The sequence below is a fragment of the Salmo salar genome, chromosome 05 (assembly GCF_965601325.2).
Source record: "Salmo salar chromosome 05, fSalSal1, whole genome shotgun sequence".
NCBI classification, from domain to species: domain Eukaryota; kingdom Metazoa; phylum Chordata; class Actinopteri; order Salmoniformes; family Salmonidae; genus Salmo; species Salmo salar.
This window is the reverse complement of record NC_138295.1, coordinates 74215779-74231879: the sequence shown is the minus strand read 5'-3', so window position 1 is coordinate 74231879 and position 16101 is coordinate 74215779. Positions and strand designations below refer to the sequence as shown.

The 16101-nt window shown below is 43.8% G+C and overlaps 2 protein-coding genes across 4 annotated transcripts; one reads left to right on the top strand and one right to left on the bottom strand.

Moving 5' to 3' along the window:
• Window positions 1-262: 262 nt before the first annotated feature.
• cc106 (Coiled-coil domain-containing protein 106) lies at window positions 263-13285 on the bottom strand. 3 transcript variants are annotated; one of them, XM_014201776.3, is made up of 9 exons: window positions 13113-13285; window positions 12468-12547; window positions 12246-12344; window positions 11826-12056; window positions 10946-11002; window positions 10538-10786; window positions 5809-5979; window positions 2352-2655; window positions 263-1507 (listed from the first exon to the last, which is right to left on the bottom strand). In XM_014201776.3, exons 2-9 carry the CDS (start codon window positions 12535-12537, stop codon window positions 1450-1452), a joined length of 1239 nt encoding a protein of 412 aa, XP_014057251.1. In that variant the 5' UTR covers window positions 12538-12547; window positions 13113-13285; the 3' UTR covers window positions 263-1449.
• A 955-nt stretch (window positions 13286-14240) lies between these two features.
• On the top strand, window positions 14241-16056 carry LOC106605826 (transmembrane protein 238). Its single transcript, XM_014201788.3, has 2 exons — window positions 14241-14420; window positions 14893-16056. The coding sequence occupies exon 2, from the start codon at window positions 14903-14905 to the stop codon at window positions 15227-15229; it is 327 nt and encodes a 108-aa protein (XP_014057263.1). The 5' UTR covers window positions 14241-14420; window positions 14893-14902; the 3' UTR covers window positions 15230-16056.
• Window positions 16057-16101: the final 45 nt, after the last annotated feature.

Below are 16101 nucleotides of genomic sequence, written 5' to 3'. Positions count from 1 at the left end.
CTACAAAACATGTAAATACAGTATATTCTCTTTGCCCTAGCACCAAACAGGAAGTTCTTACAAAATGCATGGTATTTTCTAACAATGGACATTATAGTATGCATTGGATACATGAAAGATAGATATCCCTTTATTGATTTCAGAAACAACCTCTCAGATCTGTGATTACAACAGAAAGGCGTTTGACCCAGGGGAGCAGCGTTTGTTTTTCCTAGCATCTCCCTATCTACACACTCATTGAGAAACACACATCAAATCATGATTTTTTAAGAAATCAAAATGCTTTAATGGCATTTCTGTTTTTACAGTCCATACAATTTGTATAATCAACCAAACATTTTCAGTTTTTGAATATAGGCTACTCCTCGTGATTCTTGAAGAGAAATACAATATTAAACATTTTTTAAATGCTGCACACACAGATACCGGTATCTTAAATGATACAGGTTGTACTGCACCGTTCAGTAAATTATTGGTTCCTTATTAAAGTCAAAATGACATCTCTGACCCGTATAAAAGGTGTTGTAACATAACATGATTTCAGCAGTTGTACACACTGATACCTGTCAGTGGGTGAGTTTGTGTTGTGAATAAGTAAGACATGAAGTTTAAAGTGAGAGGTACCCTTTCACACACTCAGACAACCTGGGGTCTCAGCAATTCCTTGTACCAGTATAATAAACACACAATATACCACTATATTACACCATCGCCAATACTACTGCTATTGTTTTTTAACATCATTATTAAGTTCAACAACAGCTCTGTCTAAACAACTGACCAACAAGAGTTCATTTCACATGCAATTGTAATGGGGAACTGGTGATTGATATTGATTTACATAGACATGTTCAAATAAAAATCAACATTTGTATTTCGTCCCTTTTGTGGAAATCACTGAGCTTATTGGAACACAAAAAAAAGAGAAGCGTAATAGTATGCAATCTAATTGCGATAAATTATTCTCAAGCAAACAAAGTATTGCAGTAGAGGACTGAAAAAAGAAAGCACAAATCTCAACTGATGGTGAAATAGCACAGTGAATCATACTACTATTATAGTAAAAAACGAATCTTCGTAGCACAGTACAAAGGGTACGTGATGTTACACTACACCACACTTCAGTCAAATTACACATCTCACAACTGTATGCTACAGTGGCACTTTACAGTGACAGAAAATATTCTGGTGCAACAAAAAAAGTGATGTATTTGTGGTACAACAGCTTAGCCTCACAGTAGCACTGTTCCCAAAACTGGCCCCATCCTCCTTCCAAAGCAAAGAGTATCTGCTTATTCTGTTGTTCTGGTGCAGACACAACACCAGTGGTCAGTCAGCTAACTAACTTCCTTTGTTTCAGAACCTGGAAGCTTTCTGACAGAACACTGGAATGATTCTACTAAAGGATTGAATCTGAGCAATAGAGTGTGCAACTACTCTTTGCTTTGTTCAGTTTGTGGTCGCGTGAGTTTCCTTCTCTTTAAGAGAATCCTCTCCTCCTTTCAACCTGGAGAAATGAGAGACAGATCCAAAATCACTAGGTGTGGGCTTTTTTTTATATCTAAATAAAGTCATCATTTAAGTGCACAAATAATACACTTGTTTTTGAAGTGCTAGGAAAAAGAGGAGGGAATGTTATCCAAACAACAAACATTTATCTGTAAATAAAGATGTATTTATAGTACTGGCATTGCTTTTGTGAGTGTGCAGAATATGACACCACTTTTACATGAAGACACTAAAAGGTGAAATGCTGACAGCTCAAAATAGATGATCGTCAAAAAAGACCGTATTACCTCAAATAGTCAGCATGGCACTTATTTCAAGTATGATGAAAATAAAGAGCCAGTTTGGAATGCTACAAATCTATGATTTGATCACTGTACCTTCATGCTGCTACTGTAAGTAATTGGGAGAAGCACGGCCTCTTCAGACAATAGCACCACTTCTTGGCATTGGCAAAATGGGGCCCTACGTGTCAAAATTGCACTGAAATACAGTACTACAAAGTTCAATAGTACTCTGGTCAGAAATAAGGAATGCCATAGTTCATGACCTCTGCTTCAAAAGGATTCTGAACAAATAGTTAAGAATAGAAAACAAACTCTGTACGGGATGGGCAACAACCTCCCCTACATATCCAGCGCTCCCATACACAAATCTTAACTTTCCATAAATGTCTGAATCTTAGGGAGATGGTTGAATGACAACCTTCTCCAGAATTCCCACCCTGCTCTTCTCCATGACAAAATGAAGCCCTCCCCCCCCCAGAGCACCCCCCCATCCCCTTGGCCCCTAGATTCCCCTCATCCCCTAGGCCCCAGCGTCCCTCCCCCCATCAGTGTCTGAACCTGTAGGAGATGGGTAGTAGCAGGTTGTTCTTCTTCAGGGCCTGCACCCTGCTGAGCGTCTCCTCATCCAGGGCGACGTAGCAGCGCCGTGCGTAATCCAGCAGCTTCTCCTTGGACGGGTCAAACTCGCCCACCTCCGCCACCTTCTCCGGGGCCACCAGCAGCATCTCAGCGATGGGCGTGGTGGAGGCCACCGTGTTGCGGTCTACGCCGTGGATCTGGAAGGCCTTAGACATGTTCTTCAGCCGCTGGTAGGTCAGCAGGATCTTCTTGTAGCGAAACAGAACCCCTGCAGCGTCTTTGACTAGAGGGGGAGGAGATGGAGGGAGGTGGGGATTGATTAGGCCTACTTCAAGGAAGGAAAGAAGCATTTCCAAAGCATTTTTTTATCTATTGTTTTTTTATTTCACCTTTATTTAACCAGGTGGCCAGTTGAGAACAAGTTCTCATTTACAACTGCGACCTGGCTAAGATAAAGCAAAGCAGTGAGACAAAAAAAACAACAACACAGAGTTACACATGGGATAAACAAAAGTACAGTCAATAACAATAGAAAAATCTATATACAGTGTGTGCAAATGGAGTAAGGAGGTAAGGCAATAAATAGCCCATAGTAGCGAAGTAATTACAATTTCCAAATTAACACTGGAGTGATAGATGTGCAGATGATGATGTGCAAGTAGAAATACTAGTGTGCAAAAGAGCAAAAAAAAGTTAATAAAAACAATATGGGGATGAGGTAGGTTGTTGGATGGGCTATTTACAGATGGGCTGTGTACAGCTGCAGCGATCGGTGAGCTGCTCAGATAGCTGATGCTTAAAGTTAGTGAGGGAGATATAAGTCTCCAACTTCAGCGATTTTTGCAAATCGTTCCAGTCATTGGCAGCAGAAAACTGGAAGGAAAGGCGACCAAAGGAGGTGTTGGCTTTGAGGATGACCAGTGAGATATACCTGCTGGAGCGCGTACCATGGGTGGGTGTTGTTATGGTGACCAGTGAGCTGAGATAAGGCGGAGCTTTACCTAGAAAAGACTTATAGATGACCTGGAGCCAGTGGGTCTGGAGATGAATAAGTAGCGAGGGCCAGCCAACGAGAGCATACAGGTCGCAGTGGTGGGTGGTATATGGGGCTTTGGTGACAAAACGGAAGGCACTGTGATAGACTGCATCCAGTTCACTGAGTAGAGTGTTGGAGGCTATTTTGTAAATGACATCGCCAAAGTCGAAGATCGGTAGGATAGTCAGTTTTACGAGGGTATGTTTGGCAGCGTGAGTGAAGGAGGCTTTGTTTGCGAAATAGGAAGCCGATTCTAGATTTAATTTTGGATTGGAGATGCTTAATATGAGTCTGGAAGGAGAGTTTACAGTCTAGCCAGACACCTAGGTATTTGTAGTTGTCCACATATTCTAAGTCAGAACCGTCCAGAGTAGTGATGATAGTGGGCGGGCGGGTGGGCAGCGATTGGTTGAAGAGCATACATTTAGTTTTAATAGTGTGTAAGAGCAGTTGGAGGCCATGGAAGGAGTGTTGTATGGCATTGAAGCTCATTTGGAGGTTTGTGTCCAAAGAAGGGCCAGATGTATACAGAATGGTGTCGTCTGCCTAGAGGTGGATCAAGGAATCACCCGCAGCAAGAGCAACATCATTGATATATACAGAGAAAAGGGTCGGCCCGAGAATAGAACCCTGTGGTACCTCCATAGAGACTGCCAGAGGTCCGGACAACAGGCCCTCCGATTTGACACACTGAACTCTATCAGAGAAGTAGTTGGTGAACCAGGTGATGCTGTCATTTGAGAAACCAAGGCTGTTGAGTCTGCCGATAAGAATATGGTGATTGACAAAGTCGAAAGCCTTGGCCAGGTTGATGAAGACGGCTGCACAGTACCGTCTTTTATCGATGGCGGTTATGATATCGTTTAGTACCTTGAGCGTGGCTGAGGTGCACCCGTGACCAGCTCGGAAACCGGATTGCACAGTGGAGAAGGTACGGTGGGATTCGAAATGGTCGGTAATCTTTGTTAACTTGGCTTATGAAGACTTTGGAAAGGCAGGGCAGGATGGATATAGGTCTGTAACAGTTTGGGTCAAGAGTGTCTTCCCCTTTGAAGAGAGGGATGACCGCGGCAGCTTTCCAATCTTTAGGAATCTCGGACGATACGAAAGAGAGGTTGAACAGACTAGTAATAGGGGTTGCAACAATGGTGGCAGATAATTTTACAAAGAGTGGGTCCAGCTTGTCTAACCCAGCTGATTTGTACGGGTCCAGGTTTTGCAGCTCTTTCAGAACATCTGCTATCTGGATTTGGATGAAGGAGAAGCTGGTAGGCTTGGGCAAGTAGCTGCGGGGGGTGCGGAGCTGTTGGCCGGGGTTGGGGTACCCAGGAGGAAAGCATGGCCAGCCGTAGAGAAATGCTTATTGAAATTCTCGATTATCATGGATTTATCGGTGGTGACAGTGTTTCCTAGCCTAGGTGCGCTTATTCACCATGGACTTTACAGTGTCCCAGAACATTTTGGAGTTAGAGCTGCATGATGCAAATTTCTGTTTGAAAAAGCTAGCCTTTGCTTTCCTAACTGAATGTGTGTATTGGTTGCTGACTTCCCTGAAAAGTTGCATATCGCGGGGACTATTCAATGCTAGTGCAGTACGCCACAGGATGTTTTTGTGCTGGTCGAGGGCAGTCAGGTCTGGAGTGAACCAAGGGCTATATCTGTTCTTAGTTCAAAATTTTTTGAAAGGGGCATGCTTATTTAAGATGGTGAGGAAATTACTTTTAAAGAACAACCAGGCATCCTCTACTGACGGGATGAGGTCAATGTTCTTCCAGGATTCCCGGGCCAGGTCGGTTAGAAAGGTTAGAAAGGCCTGTTCGCAGAAGTGTTTTAGGCAGCATTTGACAGTGATGAGGGGTGGTTGTTTGACCGCGGACCCATAACTGATGCAGGCAATGAGGCAGTGATCGCTGAGATCCTGATTGAAAACAGCAGAGGTATATTTGGAGGACAAGTTGGTCAGGATAATATCTATGAGGGTGCCCATGTTTACGGATTCAGGGTTGTACCTCGTGGGTCCCTTGTGTGAGATTGAAGGCATCTAGCTTAGATTGTAGGACGGCCGGGGTGTTAAGCATATCCCAGTTTAGGTCACCTAACAGAACAAACTTTGAAGATAGATGTGGGGCAACAATTCACATATGGTGTCCAGGGCACCGCTGGGAGCTGAGTGGGGTCTATAACAGTAAGAGACTTATTTCTGGAGAGATTCATTTTTAAAATTAGAAGCTCGTACTGTTTGGGCATAGACCTGGAAAGTATGACAGAACTCTGCAGTAGATTGCAACTCCTCCCCCTTTGGCAGTTCTATCTTGACGGAAAATGTTGTAGTTGGGGATGGAAATCTCAGAATCTTTGGTGGAACATGAAATGAGTAACATGGCTGCCATTGTCCCTCACCTCTCTGCCTCTCCCTGGTGATTCGGAAGACCCGCCTCCTCTTCATCCCAGGGTGCCCACCGCTGCTCATGCCCTCTGACATCACGTCCTCTCCTGAAATCATTTCCTCCTCGTTCATGTAGCCATCCTGCTCCAGGAACTCCTCGGCCTCCCCCAGGAGGGACAGGGAATCTGAACAGACAAACAAGACCTGATAAAAAAACAACTTTAGACTAGAGGTGCTAGGCTAGAGGTGCTAGACTAGAGGTGCTAGACTAGAGCTGATAGAGGTGCTAGACTAGAGGTGCTAGACTAGAGGTGATAGAGGTGCTAGACTAGAGGTGCTAGACTAGAGGTGCTAGACTAGAGGTGCTAGACTAGAGGTGATAGAGGTGCTAGACTAGAGGTGCTAGACTAGAGATGCTAGACTAGAGGTGCTAGACTAGAGGTGCTAGACTAGAGGTGATAGAGGTGCTAGACTAGAGGTGCTAGACTAGGAGGTGCTAGACTAGAGGTGATAGAGGTGCTAGACTAGAGGTGCTAGACTAGAGGTGCTAGACTAGAGGTGCTAGACTAGAGGTGATAGAGGTGCTAGACTAGAGGTGCTAGACTAGAGGTGCTAGACTAGAGGTGATAGAGGTGATAGACTAGAGGTGCTAGACTAGAGGTGCTAGACTAGAGATGATAGAGGTGCTAGACTAGAGTTGCTAGACTAGAGGTGCTAGACTAGAGGTGATAGAGGTGCTAGACTAGAGGTGATAGACTAGAGGTGCTAGACTAGAGGTGATAGACTAGAGGTGCTAGACTAGAGGTGCTAGACTAGAGGTGATAGACTAGAGATGATAGAGGTGCTAGACTAGAGGTGCTAGACTAGAGGTGCTAGACTAGAGGTGATAGAGGTGCTAGACTAGAGGTGCTAGACTAGAGGTGATAGAGGTGCTAGACTAGAGGTGCTAGACTAGAGGTGCTAGACTAGAGGTGATAGAGGTGCTAGACTAGAGGTGCTAGACTAGAGATGCTAGAGGTGCTAGACTAGAGGTGATAGAGGTGCTAGACTAGAGGTGATAGACTAGAGGTGCTAGACTAGAGGTGATAGACTAGAGGTGCTCATAGTTTGGATTAGAGATTGACACAGTGAACATTTATTCCTGTCCCATCTGGTACTGTCCATTTTTCTCCCTGTACTGTCCTGATTAGTGGTGTGGAAAGTACCCAATTGTCATACTTGTGTAAAATTAAAGATACCTTATTAGAAAATGACAGTAAAAGTGAAAGTCACCCAGTAAAATCCTACTTGAGTAAAAGTCTAAACGTATTTGGTTTGAAATCTACTTAAGTATCAAAAGTAAATGGAATTGCTCAAATATACATAAGTATCAAAAGTAAAAGTATGAATAATTTCAAATTCCTTATATTAAGCAAACCAGCATGCACAATTGTCTTGTTTTTTATTTTTATTTTACGGACAGCCAGGGGCACACTCTAACACAACATTTACAAACGAAGCATTTGTGCTTAGTGAGTCCACAATATCAGAGGCAGTAGGGATGAGCAGGGATGTTTTCTTGATAAGTGTGTGAATTGGACCATTTTTTGTCTTGCTAAGCATTCAAAATGTAAGGAGTACTTTTGAGTGTCGGGGAAAATGAATGGAGTAAAAAGTACATTATTTTCTTTAGGAAAGTAAAAGTTGTCAAAAATATAAATAGTACAGGTAAGTAGAGATACCCCCCCCAAAATACTTAAGTAGTACTTTAAAGTATTTTTACTTAAGTACTGTACATCACTGGTCCTGATCCCAAAATAGTTCTATAACCCCGGGAACTTTCCTGTCCCATCCAGATAAAAATCCCAAATTTTTACGCACAGAAATGAGAAATAACTTCCTCCATTAGCTGCTCATCTCTGTCCCCCACTCTGCGTGTGATTAGCCATCATCAATGACTGTATACAGTGAGGGAAAAAAGTATTTGATCCCCTGCTGATTTTGTACGTTTGCCCACTGACAAAGAAATGATCAGTCTATAATTTTTATGGTAGGTTTATTTGAACAGTGAGAGACAAAATAACAACAAAAAAATCCAGAAAAACGCATGATTTGCATTTTAATGAGGGAAATAAGTATTTGACCCCTCTGCAAAACATGACTTAGTACTTGGTGGCAAAACCCTTGTTGGCAATCACAGAGGACAGACGTTTCTTGTAGTTGGCCACCAGGTTAGCACACATCTCAGGAGGGATTTTGTCCCACTCCTCTTTGCAGATCTTCTCCAAGTCATTAAGGTTTCGAGGCTGATGTTTGGCAACTCGAACCTTCAGCTCCCTCCACAGATTTTGTATGGGATTAAGGTCTGGAGACTGGCTAGACCACTCCAGGACCTTAATGTGTTTCTCCTTGAGCCACTCCTTTGTTGCATTGGACGTGTGTTTTGGGTCTTTATCATGCTGGAATACCCATCCACGACCCATTTTCAATGCCCTGGCTGAGGGAAGGAGGTTCTCACCCAAGATTTGACGGTACATGGCCCCGTCCATCGTCCCTTTGATGCGGTGAAGTTGTCCTGTCCCCTTAGCAGAAAAACACCCCCAAAGCATAATGTTTCCACCTCCATGTTTGATGGTGGGGATGGTATTCTTGGGGTCATAGGCAGCATTCCTCCTCCTCCAAACACGGCGAGTTGAGTTGATGCCAAAGAGCTCCATTTTGGTCTCATCTGACCACAACACTTTCACCCAGTTGTCCTCTGAATCATTCAGATGTTCATTGGCAAACTTCAGACGGGCATGTATATGTGCTTTCTTGAGCAGGGGGACCTTGCGGGCGCTGCAGGATTTCAGTCCTTCACGGCGTAGTGTGTTACCAATTGTTTTCTTGGTGACTATGGTCCCAGCTGCCTTGAGATCATTGACAAGATCCTCCCGTGTAGTTCTGGGCTGATTTCTCACCGTTCTCATGATCATTGCAACTCCACGAGGTGAGATCTTGCATGGAGCCCCAGTCCGAGGGAGATTGACAGTTCTTTTGTGTTTCTTCCATTTGCGAATAATCGCACAAACTGTTGTCACCTTCTCACCAAGCTGCTTGGCGATGGTCTTGTAGCCCATTCCAGCCTTGTGTAGGTCTACAATCTTGTCCCTGACATCCTTGGAGAGCTCTTTGGTCTTGGCCATGGTGGAGAGTTTGGAATCTGATTGATTGATTGCTTCTGTGGAATTGTGTCTTTTATACAGGTAACAAACTCAGATTAGGAGCACTCCCTTTAAGAGTGTGCTCTAATCTCAGCTCGTTACCTGTATAAAAGATACCTGGGAGCCAGAAATCTTTCTGATTGAGAGGGGGTCAAATACTTATTTCCCTCATTACATTTTTACATTTTACATTTTAGTCATTTAGCAGACGCTCTTATCCAGAACGACTTACATTAAAATGCAAATCAATTTATAACATTTTTGACATGCGTTTTTCTGGATTTTTTTGTTGTTATTCTGTCTCTCACTGTTCAAATAAACCTACCATTAAAATTATAGACTGATCATTTCTTTGTCAGTGGGCAAACGTACAAAATCAGCAGGGAATCAAATACTTTTTTCCCTCACTGTATATGGTAGCCATAGCAACTGGTTTGTTTGGCTGCTGCTCAGCGCTCATGAGACAGTTGCCTGCAGTTCACACACAGCTGATAGCAACCCCATTACCCGATTTTGGCCCTCAACCAGATTAAATGGCCGGAGGCCGTATCTGCCACCCTCTGGCCATCCTACTCTTTACTTCAGATGGCACGGGTTTAGTTAAATATGCAAACAATTGGCCGGTAATGTTGTTGGTGGAGCAGCTATGCCGCTTCATGCCGCTTGTCCCGCTCTCCGGTTGGTTCCCTGTACTCGGTTCCTTCGTTGTCAAAGACAACTCCATCACATTTAGCTAAAACATCGCTCATTCCTTTTAATGGTTCTAATGTTAGTAATGGGGCATTGGCTGCAACAAGATATTGCAATTCCTCTCTTGAAGGCTTCATCACTCACTGATGTACGTTGGCATCTGAGGTAAAGTAGGGACTGGCTAAAACTGGTGCAAGGAGCGAGAGTAAGCCTAACCCTCCCCCCCAAAAAATATTTGTATAACTATTCCTGTACTGCGACCGTTCCTGTGGACTGTCGATCCTGTCCAGTCCTGTCCTGAATTTGACCCTGGAACTTCCCTCCAATTCCGTTTAATTTTTTTTACTCCCTTTTCTCCCCAATTTCGTGGTATGCAATTGGTAGTTACAGTCTTGTCTCATCGCTGCAACTCCCGTACGGACTCGGGAGAGGCAAAGGCTGAGAGCTGTGCGTTCACCGAAACACAACCCAACCAAGCCGCACTGATTCTTGGCACAATGCCCACATAACCCAGAAGCCAGCCGCACCAATGTGTCGGAGGAAACACCGTACACCTGGCGACCGTGTCAGCGTGTACTGCGCCCCGCCCGCCATAGGAGTCACTAGTGCGCGATGGGACAAGGACATCCCTGCCGGCCAAACCCTCCTCTAACCCGGACGATGCTGGGCCAATTGTGCGCCGAACCATGGGTCTCCCGGTCGTGGCCGGCTGCGACAGAGCCTGGACTCGAACCCAGAATCTCTAGTGGCACAGCTAGCACTGCGATGCAGGGCCTTAGACCACTGCACTACTCGGGAGGCCTCTGCCGGAATCCCTTGGCACGTGCAAGAGTCCTGTTCCCATGTCAACCTCTAGTCTGGATCCCCTTACCTGGCCCTATGCTCCCGTGTGCATTCATGTCACTCATGGTGGCTCTGTTAGCGCTGCTACTGCCACTGCCACTGCTGTGCCCCTGCAAGAGGGTCTGGGAGGCCCCGGAGCTGAACATGGAGCTCATCGCGGCCATCTGATTGGCTATCGTGCTGGAAGTGTGGTTTTTGGGTGGGGCCATGGCAGTGGGGGAGGGTCTTCGCTGGAATATCTGACGAGATGTGAAACGCTGTGGCTCGGACTTCTGCTCTGAAAGGGTTAACGAACGGAACAGGAGAAGATCAATGAGGGTGATCAGTGAACTGAGGCCAGTAGTGGTGAGAGGTGATGAGAATGTATAGAATATGCTCTGGATCTAGATACATCATGAACAACAAGGGACTACTGAGGTCATAAAGCAATCCTTACCAGCTGGCCGCTCCCCCTCTCTCCTCGGCTTCCATTCAAAACGTCTAGTGTCATAGCCTGTAGGAGGAAAAACAACGGTTCCCGAGAATAAATCTATGCCTGTAAAAAGTATGTTCTCTTACATGCTGACCAAACCAGCTCCACGCGTGCGTCTGCATGCTGATTTTGTCTATCCCCACCAGACACGTTCACGACACGCAGGTTAAAATACCAAAACCAACTGTGGATCAACTATATTAATTTGGGGACAGGTCGAAACACACATGAAATTTTCATGGACATTTAGCTAGCTTGCTGTTGCTAGCTAATTTGTCCTGGAAAATAAACATTGGGTTGTTATTTTACCTGAAATGCATATGGTCCTTTTAAGAATTTTTACCTATGTTGAGTAATACAAAATCGTGTGTTCTCTACTCTGACAATTAATCCACAGATAAAAAGGGGAAACCTAGTTAGTTTTTCTCCTTGTTCATTCTTCTTCTTCTGTGGAGTTTTATATGGCGGTTGGCAACCATATTTAAGGTACATTACCACTACCAAATAGATTGGAGTGTGGACCTCCATCTTTCAATCACCCACATGGGTATATGCTCCAAAAAACCAAGAAGAGAAGATGGGAGAGGCGCGTCTTGCAGCACATCAAGCGTCTAAAATAGAACCAAGTTCTGGCTACGCAGGCGCTGGTTGAAGCGCACAAGCAGTTGGGATGAAATTATTGAATGACATGTGTACATTTATTGAGCAACACTCGTGCACACAATGTGGGTGGTGTGGTTAGCATGGTAGAACTTCTCGAATCACAATACATCTTTCTCCATCATGGTTGTGTCCCCCCAGCGTCCATCCTGCTTCCCAAACCCTCTCCATGCCCCTCGCTCACCGTTGCTGTACTGGCTCTCGCTGGGGCCCTGGTTCTGATGGCCCTGGGTCTTGGTAGAGAAGATGAAGCGGTCCAGCTGGCAACGCAGGAAGTCCCTCTCCTCCTCCAGGTCCTCTATGCGTTTGTGCAGCCACGAGTTCTTCTCCAGGGAGATCTGCAGCTGCGTCCGCAGGTTGGTGATCAGCAGGTACGAGCTGCCTGGTGGGGGGGCGCCCGAGGGAGGGGGCGACTCTGAGAAACACACACAGGAAGTTATGGGTCAGGGAATAAATATTAGGATAAATCTTAATCACTAACCGATTCACACCGGAGAAACCAGGTGAGTGGACTCACTGGACTGTCCTTCCAGATGGTCATTCAACTACATTAATCTATGGTATGGGTTCTGATCTAGTAGGAAATAAATGCTTTGATATGAACCGTCAAAACTCTGCTCATTCTGATTGAAGAAGCCTTGCTGCTCAAAGTTGTTCTCCTCAAAGGGAATGGAGATTTCATAGGCATCCTCGTTCTTCGGAGCTACAGAGGGAGAAATATGCAGTAGGCATTATTATGGATAAATAACTGTTATCACTTTGTCATGAAGAGGTAAATACACAGCTATATCAATGATGCAGATTTTACAAGGTTTCATAATCTTACTCTGCATGGGGTGGGAGCCTGTGTGGCTCTTGGAGGTAGGCAAAGCTTCATTAATATTTCCCTCCTGCATCTCGTGCACCCTTCATTGTACAGAAACAATACAGGTTTATTCATTTATTACATTTGGCACACAACATCCAATGATGGATAACAACTCCCATTGACGATGTTTCGTTGCAAATGTAAACAGTATGCAGTCAGTTTTGTAATAACTTCGAAGTGTTGCCTTCAGCTTGCTAACTAAGCATTTGTGGATGCAATTATGCCACTAGAAATGTAATTACTAGTAGTTACTGTATGGCAATTCTCAGCAGAGATGCAGAATAACTTACCTACTTATTTCTCACAGATCGCTTTATTCCTCTTTGTCTAACGTTACACTTGCGAGCGTACTAGCAAGTTATATTAGCACATTATACATGATGTTCGTTGCTGACATATGCTAGTTTGCAAGATGTAGCATTATAATAAAACAATGGACACGTTAGCTAGCTATATATCGAATTGCCATAAGGACTCTGCTAATCTTACACAGGCTAGCTAGATAATCAGCAGCTAGCTTTTTTACTAGTATCCAGCTAGCAGCTTCTTTTACGCACAAACTATTTTCTGGTGGAGTTCTCCACAAATCAATGATATACGAACCGTTATTCAGTCGTTATAACAATGTATTTCATATGTAAATCCCGTTCATTCTGTCCACTTTCGTACCTAGCTAGAACAATAACAATATAGCGTTAATTTTACAAATCTTGTTTACGTCCTTTGCCGTTATTTCCGGTTACCTAAGGGAGAGTCTATAATTTACCGAAATGTAGTTTGTAACGAAAAGGCGCTGCTGTACAGTCAGGATCCCGTCCCAGTTGTCGGTGTCAACCCAGCTTTCGCACTGTAAATCCATATCTTTATCAATGGAAAGTTCTTGTGTATTGTATTATTATTATTATTAAATAAGAACACAAATTATATACTGAACAAAAATATAACGTGTAAAGTGTTGCTCCCATATTTCATGAGCTGAAATTAAATATCCCAGCTAATGTTCCATAAGCAAGAAAATCTTATTTCTCTCAAATTTTGTGGACAAATTTGTTTACATCCATGTTAGTGAACATTTCTCCTTTGCCAAGATAATCCATCCATCTGACAGGTGTGGCATATCAAGAAGCTGATTAAACAGCATGATCATTACACAGGTGCAGGCCACTCTAAAATGTGCAGTTTTGTCACATAACACAATGCAACAGATGTTTCAAGTTTTGAGCAAGCGTGCAATTGGCATGCTGACTGCATGAATGTCCACCAGAGCTGTTGCCAGAGAATTTAATTGTCATTTCTCTACCATAAGCTGTCTCCAATTTCGTATTTAGAGAATTTGGCAGTACGTCCAATTTGCCTCACAACCGCAGAACACATGTAACCACGCCAGCCCAGGAACTCCACATCTGGCTTCGTCACCTGCAGGATCATGTGAGACCAGCCACCCGGACAGCTGATGTGGGGAAAAACTCATTCTGATTGGCTGGTCTCAGATGATTATGGCCTAATTCAATTATTTATTATTCCTTATATGAACTGTAACTCAGTAAAATCATTGACATTTGTGCATGTTGCATTTATATTTTTGTTCAGCATATTCATTAGAAATCATATTCCAAAATAAATGTCAGGGTGAAAAGAATTGAAAAGTAAAATATTGTTTGACAGATTATTCTTGCTTTCGTTTAGTGCTGCTCTGACCAAAGGACACCGGACCAATGATATTCGTCAGTGCAGAAATTTCAGGTGAGGGGGGAGTGGAGAGGTGTCAGGTAACATTATTCACTCATGAGTCACTGTTTTTACCTGCCAGTGAAGAACCGGAAGGATACAGTTTGAGTGGATTCTACTTACATTTTTAAGAGATAAATATTCAAAAGATACTAATCAAGACGCATTTGCACCTGTGATGAGGTGAGTATTAATCTGTTATGTTTTTCTGTGTTTAAATCCGTTTTTTTTTAACGAGCATCGAAACACAAAAGTGACATGGTTGTGCTGGGAGTATCATAGCGCTCAGGTGTGGCACCTGTTTTTCCTATGAATAAAGATACATTGAAGAGTATTGTAGGAACCTACAATGTTAGATAAAAAGTAGAAAAAAAAGGTGTAGGCCTAAATACACAGACACAGTAAATATTTAAATAACATACTGTAGTTATTTGACCATGGTTACATTATTTCATACATGCCTGTACTTTAATAGCTACAGAACATACTCGCCATGGTGTCATGTTTATGTTCATACAATATCCTCCCAGTCGACCAGTAGGCCTAGAGGGAACCCCCTATCATTGCCAGAGGTGACTCTATTGTGATTTTACTCTGAGCAATGTCAATGCACAAGATTTATGTCTCTCACCTTCCCCACCGCTCTGTCCCCCAGGTGAGTGACCATGGCGCACCACTATGATGGTCTGTCCCACTGTAAGCTGGCCCTGGCGTTTGCCATATTGATGGACCTGCTAGGTGTGTCTGCTCTGCTGGTGGGGGTCTTCGCCCCATTAGAGATTAAGGGACAGGACTTTGGGGACCTGCTGGTGTACTCTGGGGTTCTACTGATGCTCATGTCCCTGGGAGGATGGGTCATGTGGTACAGCGGGAACCTCGAGGGCCTGACCTCCAAGAAGGAGCTAGGGGGAACCATGGGTGCCATGGACCGGCTGGCCCGCTCCATCAGCCGCAGGATACGACTCCCCAGGAGCCACAGCAGCCCCTCATGATGCTTCATGGTCAGGCGTAGGAGAAGGGTGTGGTTGTAGTGGAGGATCCTCAGTGTCTCCATTAGACTAGACTATTGGCCCCTGACAGTCAAACTGCCTGGGGGTCTGGGAGCAGTATTGTTGGCATTGGGGGAGTGCTATTAAATGAACCAGGCTATGGCCCGTGATGTGAACGGGCAAAAGCGGGGTTGGGAGGAGCGCCCTTCTCAAATCAAACAGTAATATGCGCCGCTCGGTCATGTCATCAAGGCAGCCTATGTTCACATTTTCAAAGTAGTTTTCATTAGGAAAGCAGATAATGATTGCTTTTGATAGAAAGGCTTTTTGGTATGTGAAAACCCAGAATCCTACTCATTACTCTACGCGATTAACCTATGTCACTTTTTTATTGGAGCTGATGGGGAGGATGCTCGGTTCCAAAACTAATGTAATCAACGCTAACCCGCTTCACCTGGGGCAGGAATAAGATAAAAATTTTTTATAGAACTCCCTCATTCTTTAACTCAAGAGACTTACATACTGCTAGTTCACTAGTGTCAATTACAAGATGGAAAAACTGTTGGTCATTGCATTTTATTGTGACTTGACTAAAACTTGACTTTGCTAAAACACCTCTGGTAGATAACAGAATTGTACTGTCTGAATAGGATTTTAAATGATCAAGCATGGAGGCTATTCAGAGTTCACTTGGTTGGTTTGTTTAGGCTTGAATCTGTACAGAATTTGTCTTTATATTCATAAAAATCCATGTGTTAAGGTTTTCTTTGAATCATAATAGGGTTTTTGTATTACATGATAAAATTGTATTAAAACTAAAAAATAACCTACCATAGGGCATTTGTGAAGATTTGGGATGAAAAGTATTACATTAC

Coding starts and splice junctions, on each gene's coding strand:
- cc106 (XM_014201776.3), bottom strand. CDS start 12,537: ATGCAGGAGGGAAATATTAATGAAGCTTTGCCTACCTCCAAGAGCCAC. Junction 10,787..10,945: donor AGAGGGGGAGCGGCCAGCTG/GTAAGGATTGCT, acceptor TAACCCTTTCAG/AGCAGAAGTCCGAGCCACAG. Junction 1,508..2,351: donor CTACTACCCATCTCCTACAG/GTTCAGACACTG, acceptor TCATTTCTCCAG/GTTGAAAGGAGGAGAGGATT.
- LOC106605826 (XM_014201788.3), top strand. CDS start 14,903: ATGGCGCACCACTATGATGGTCTGTCCCACTGTAAGCTGGCCCTGGCG.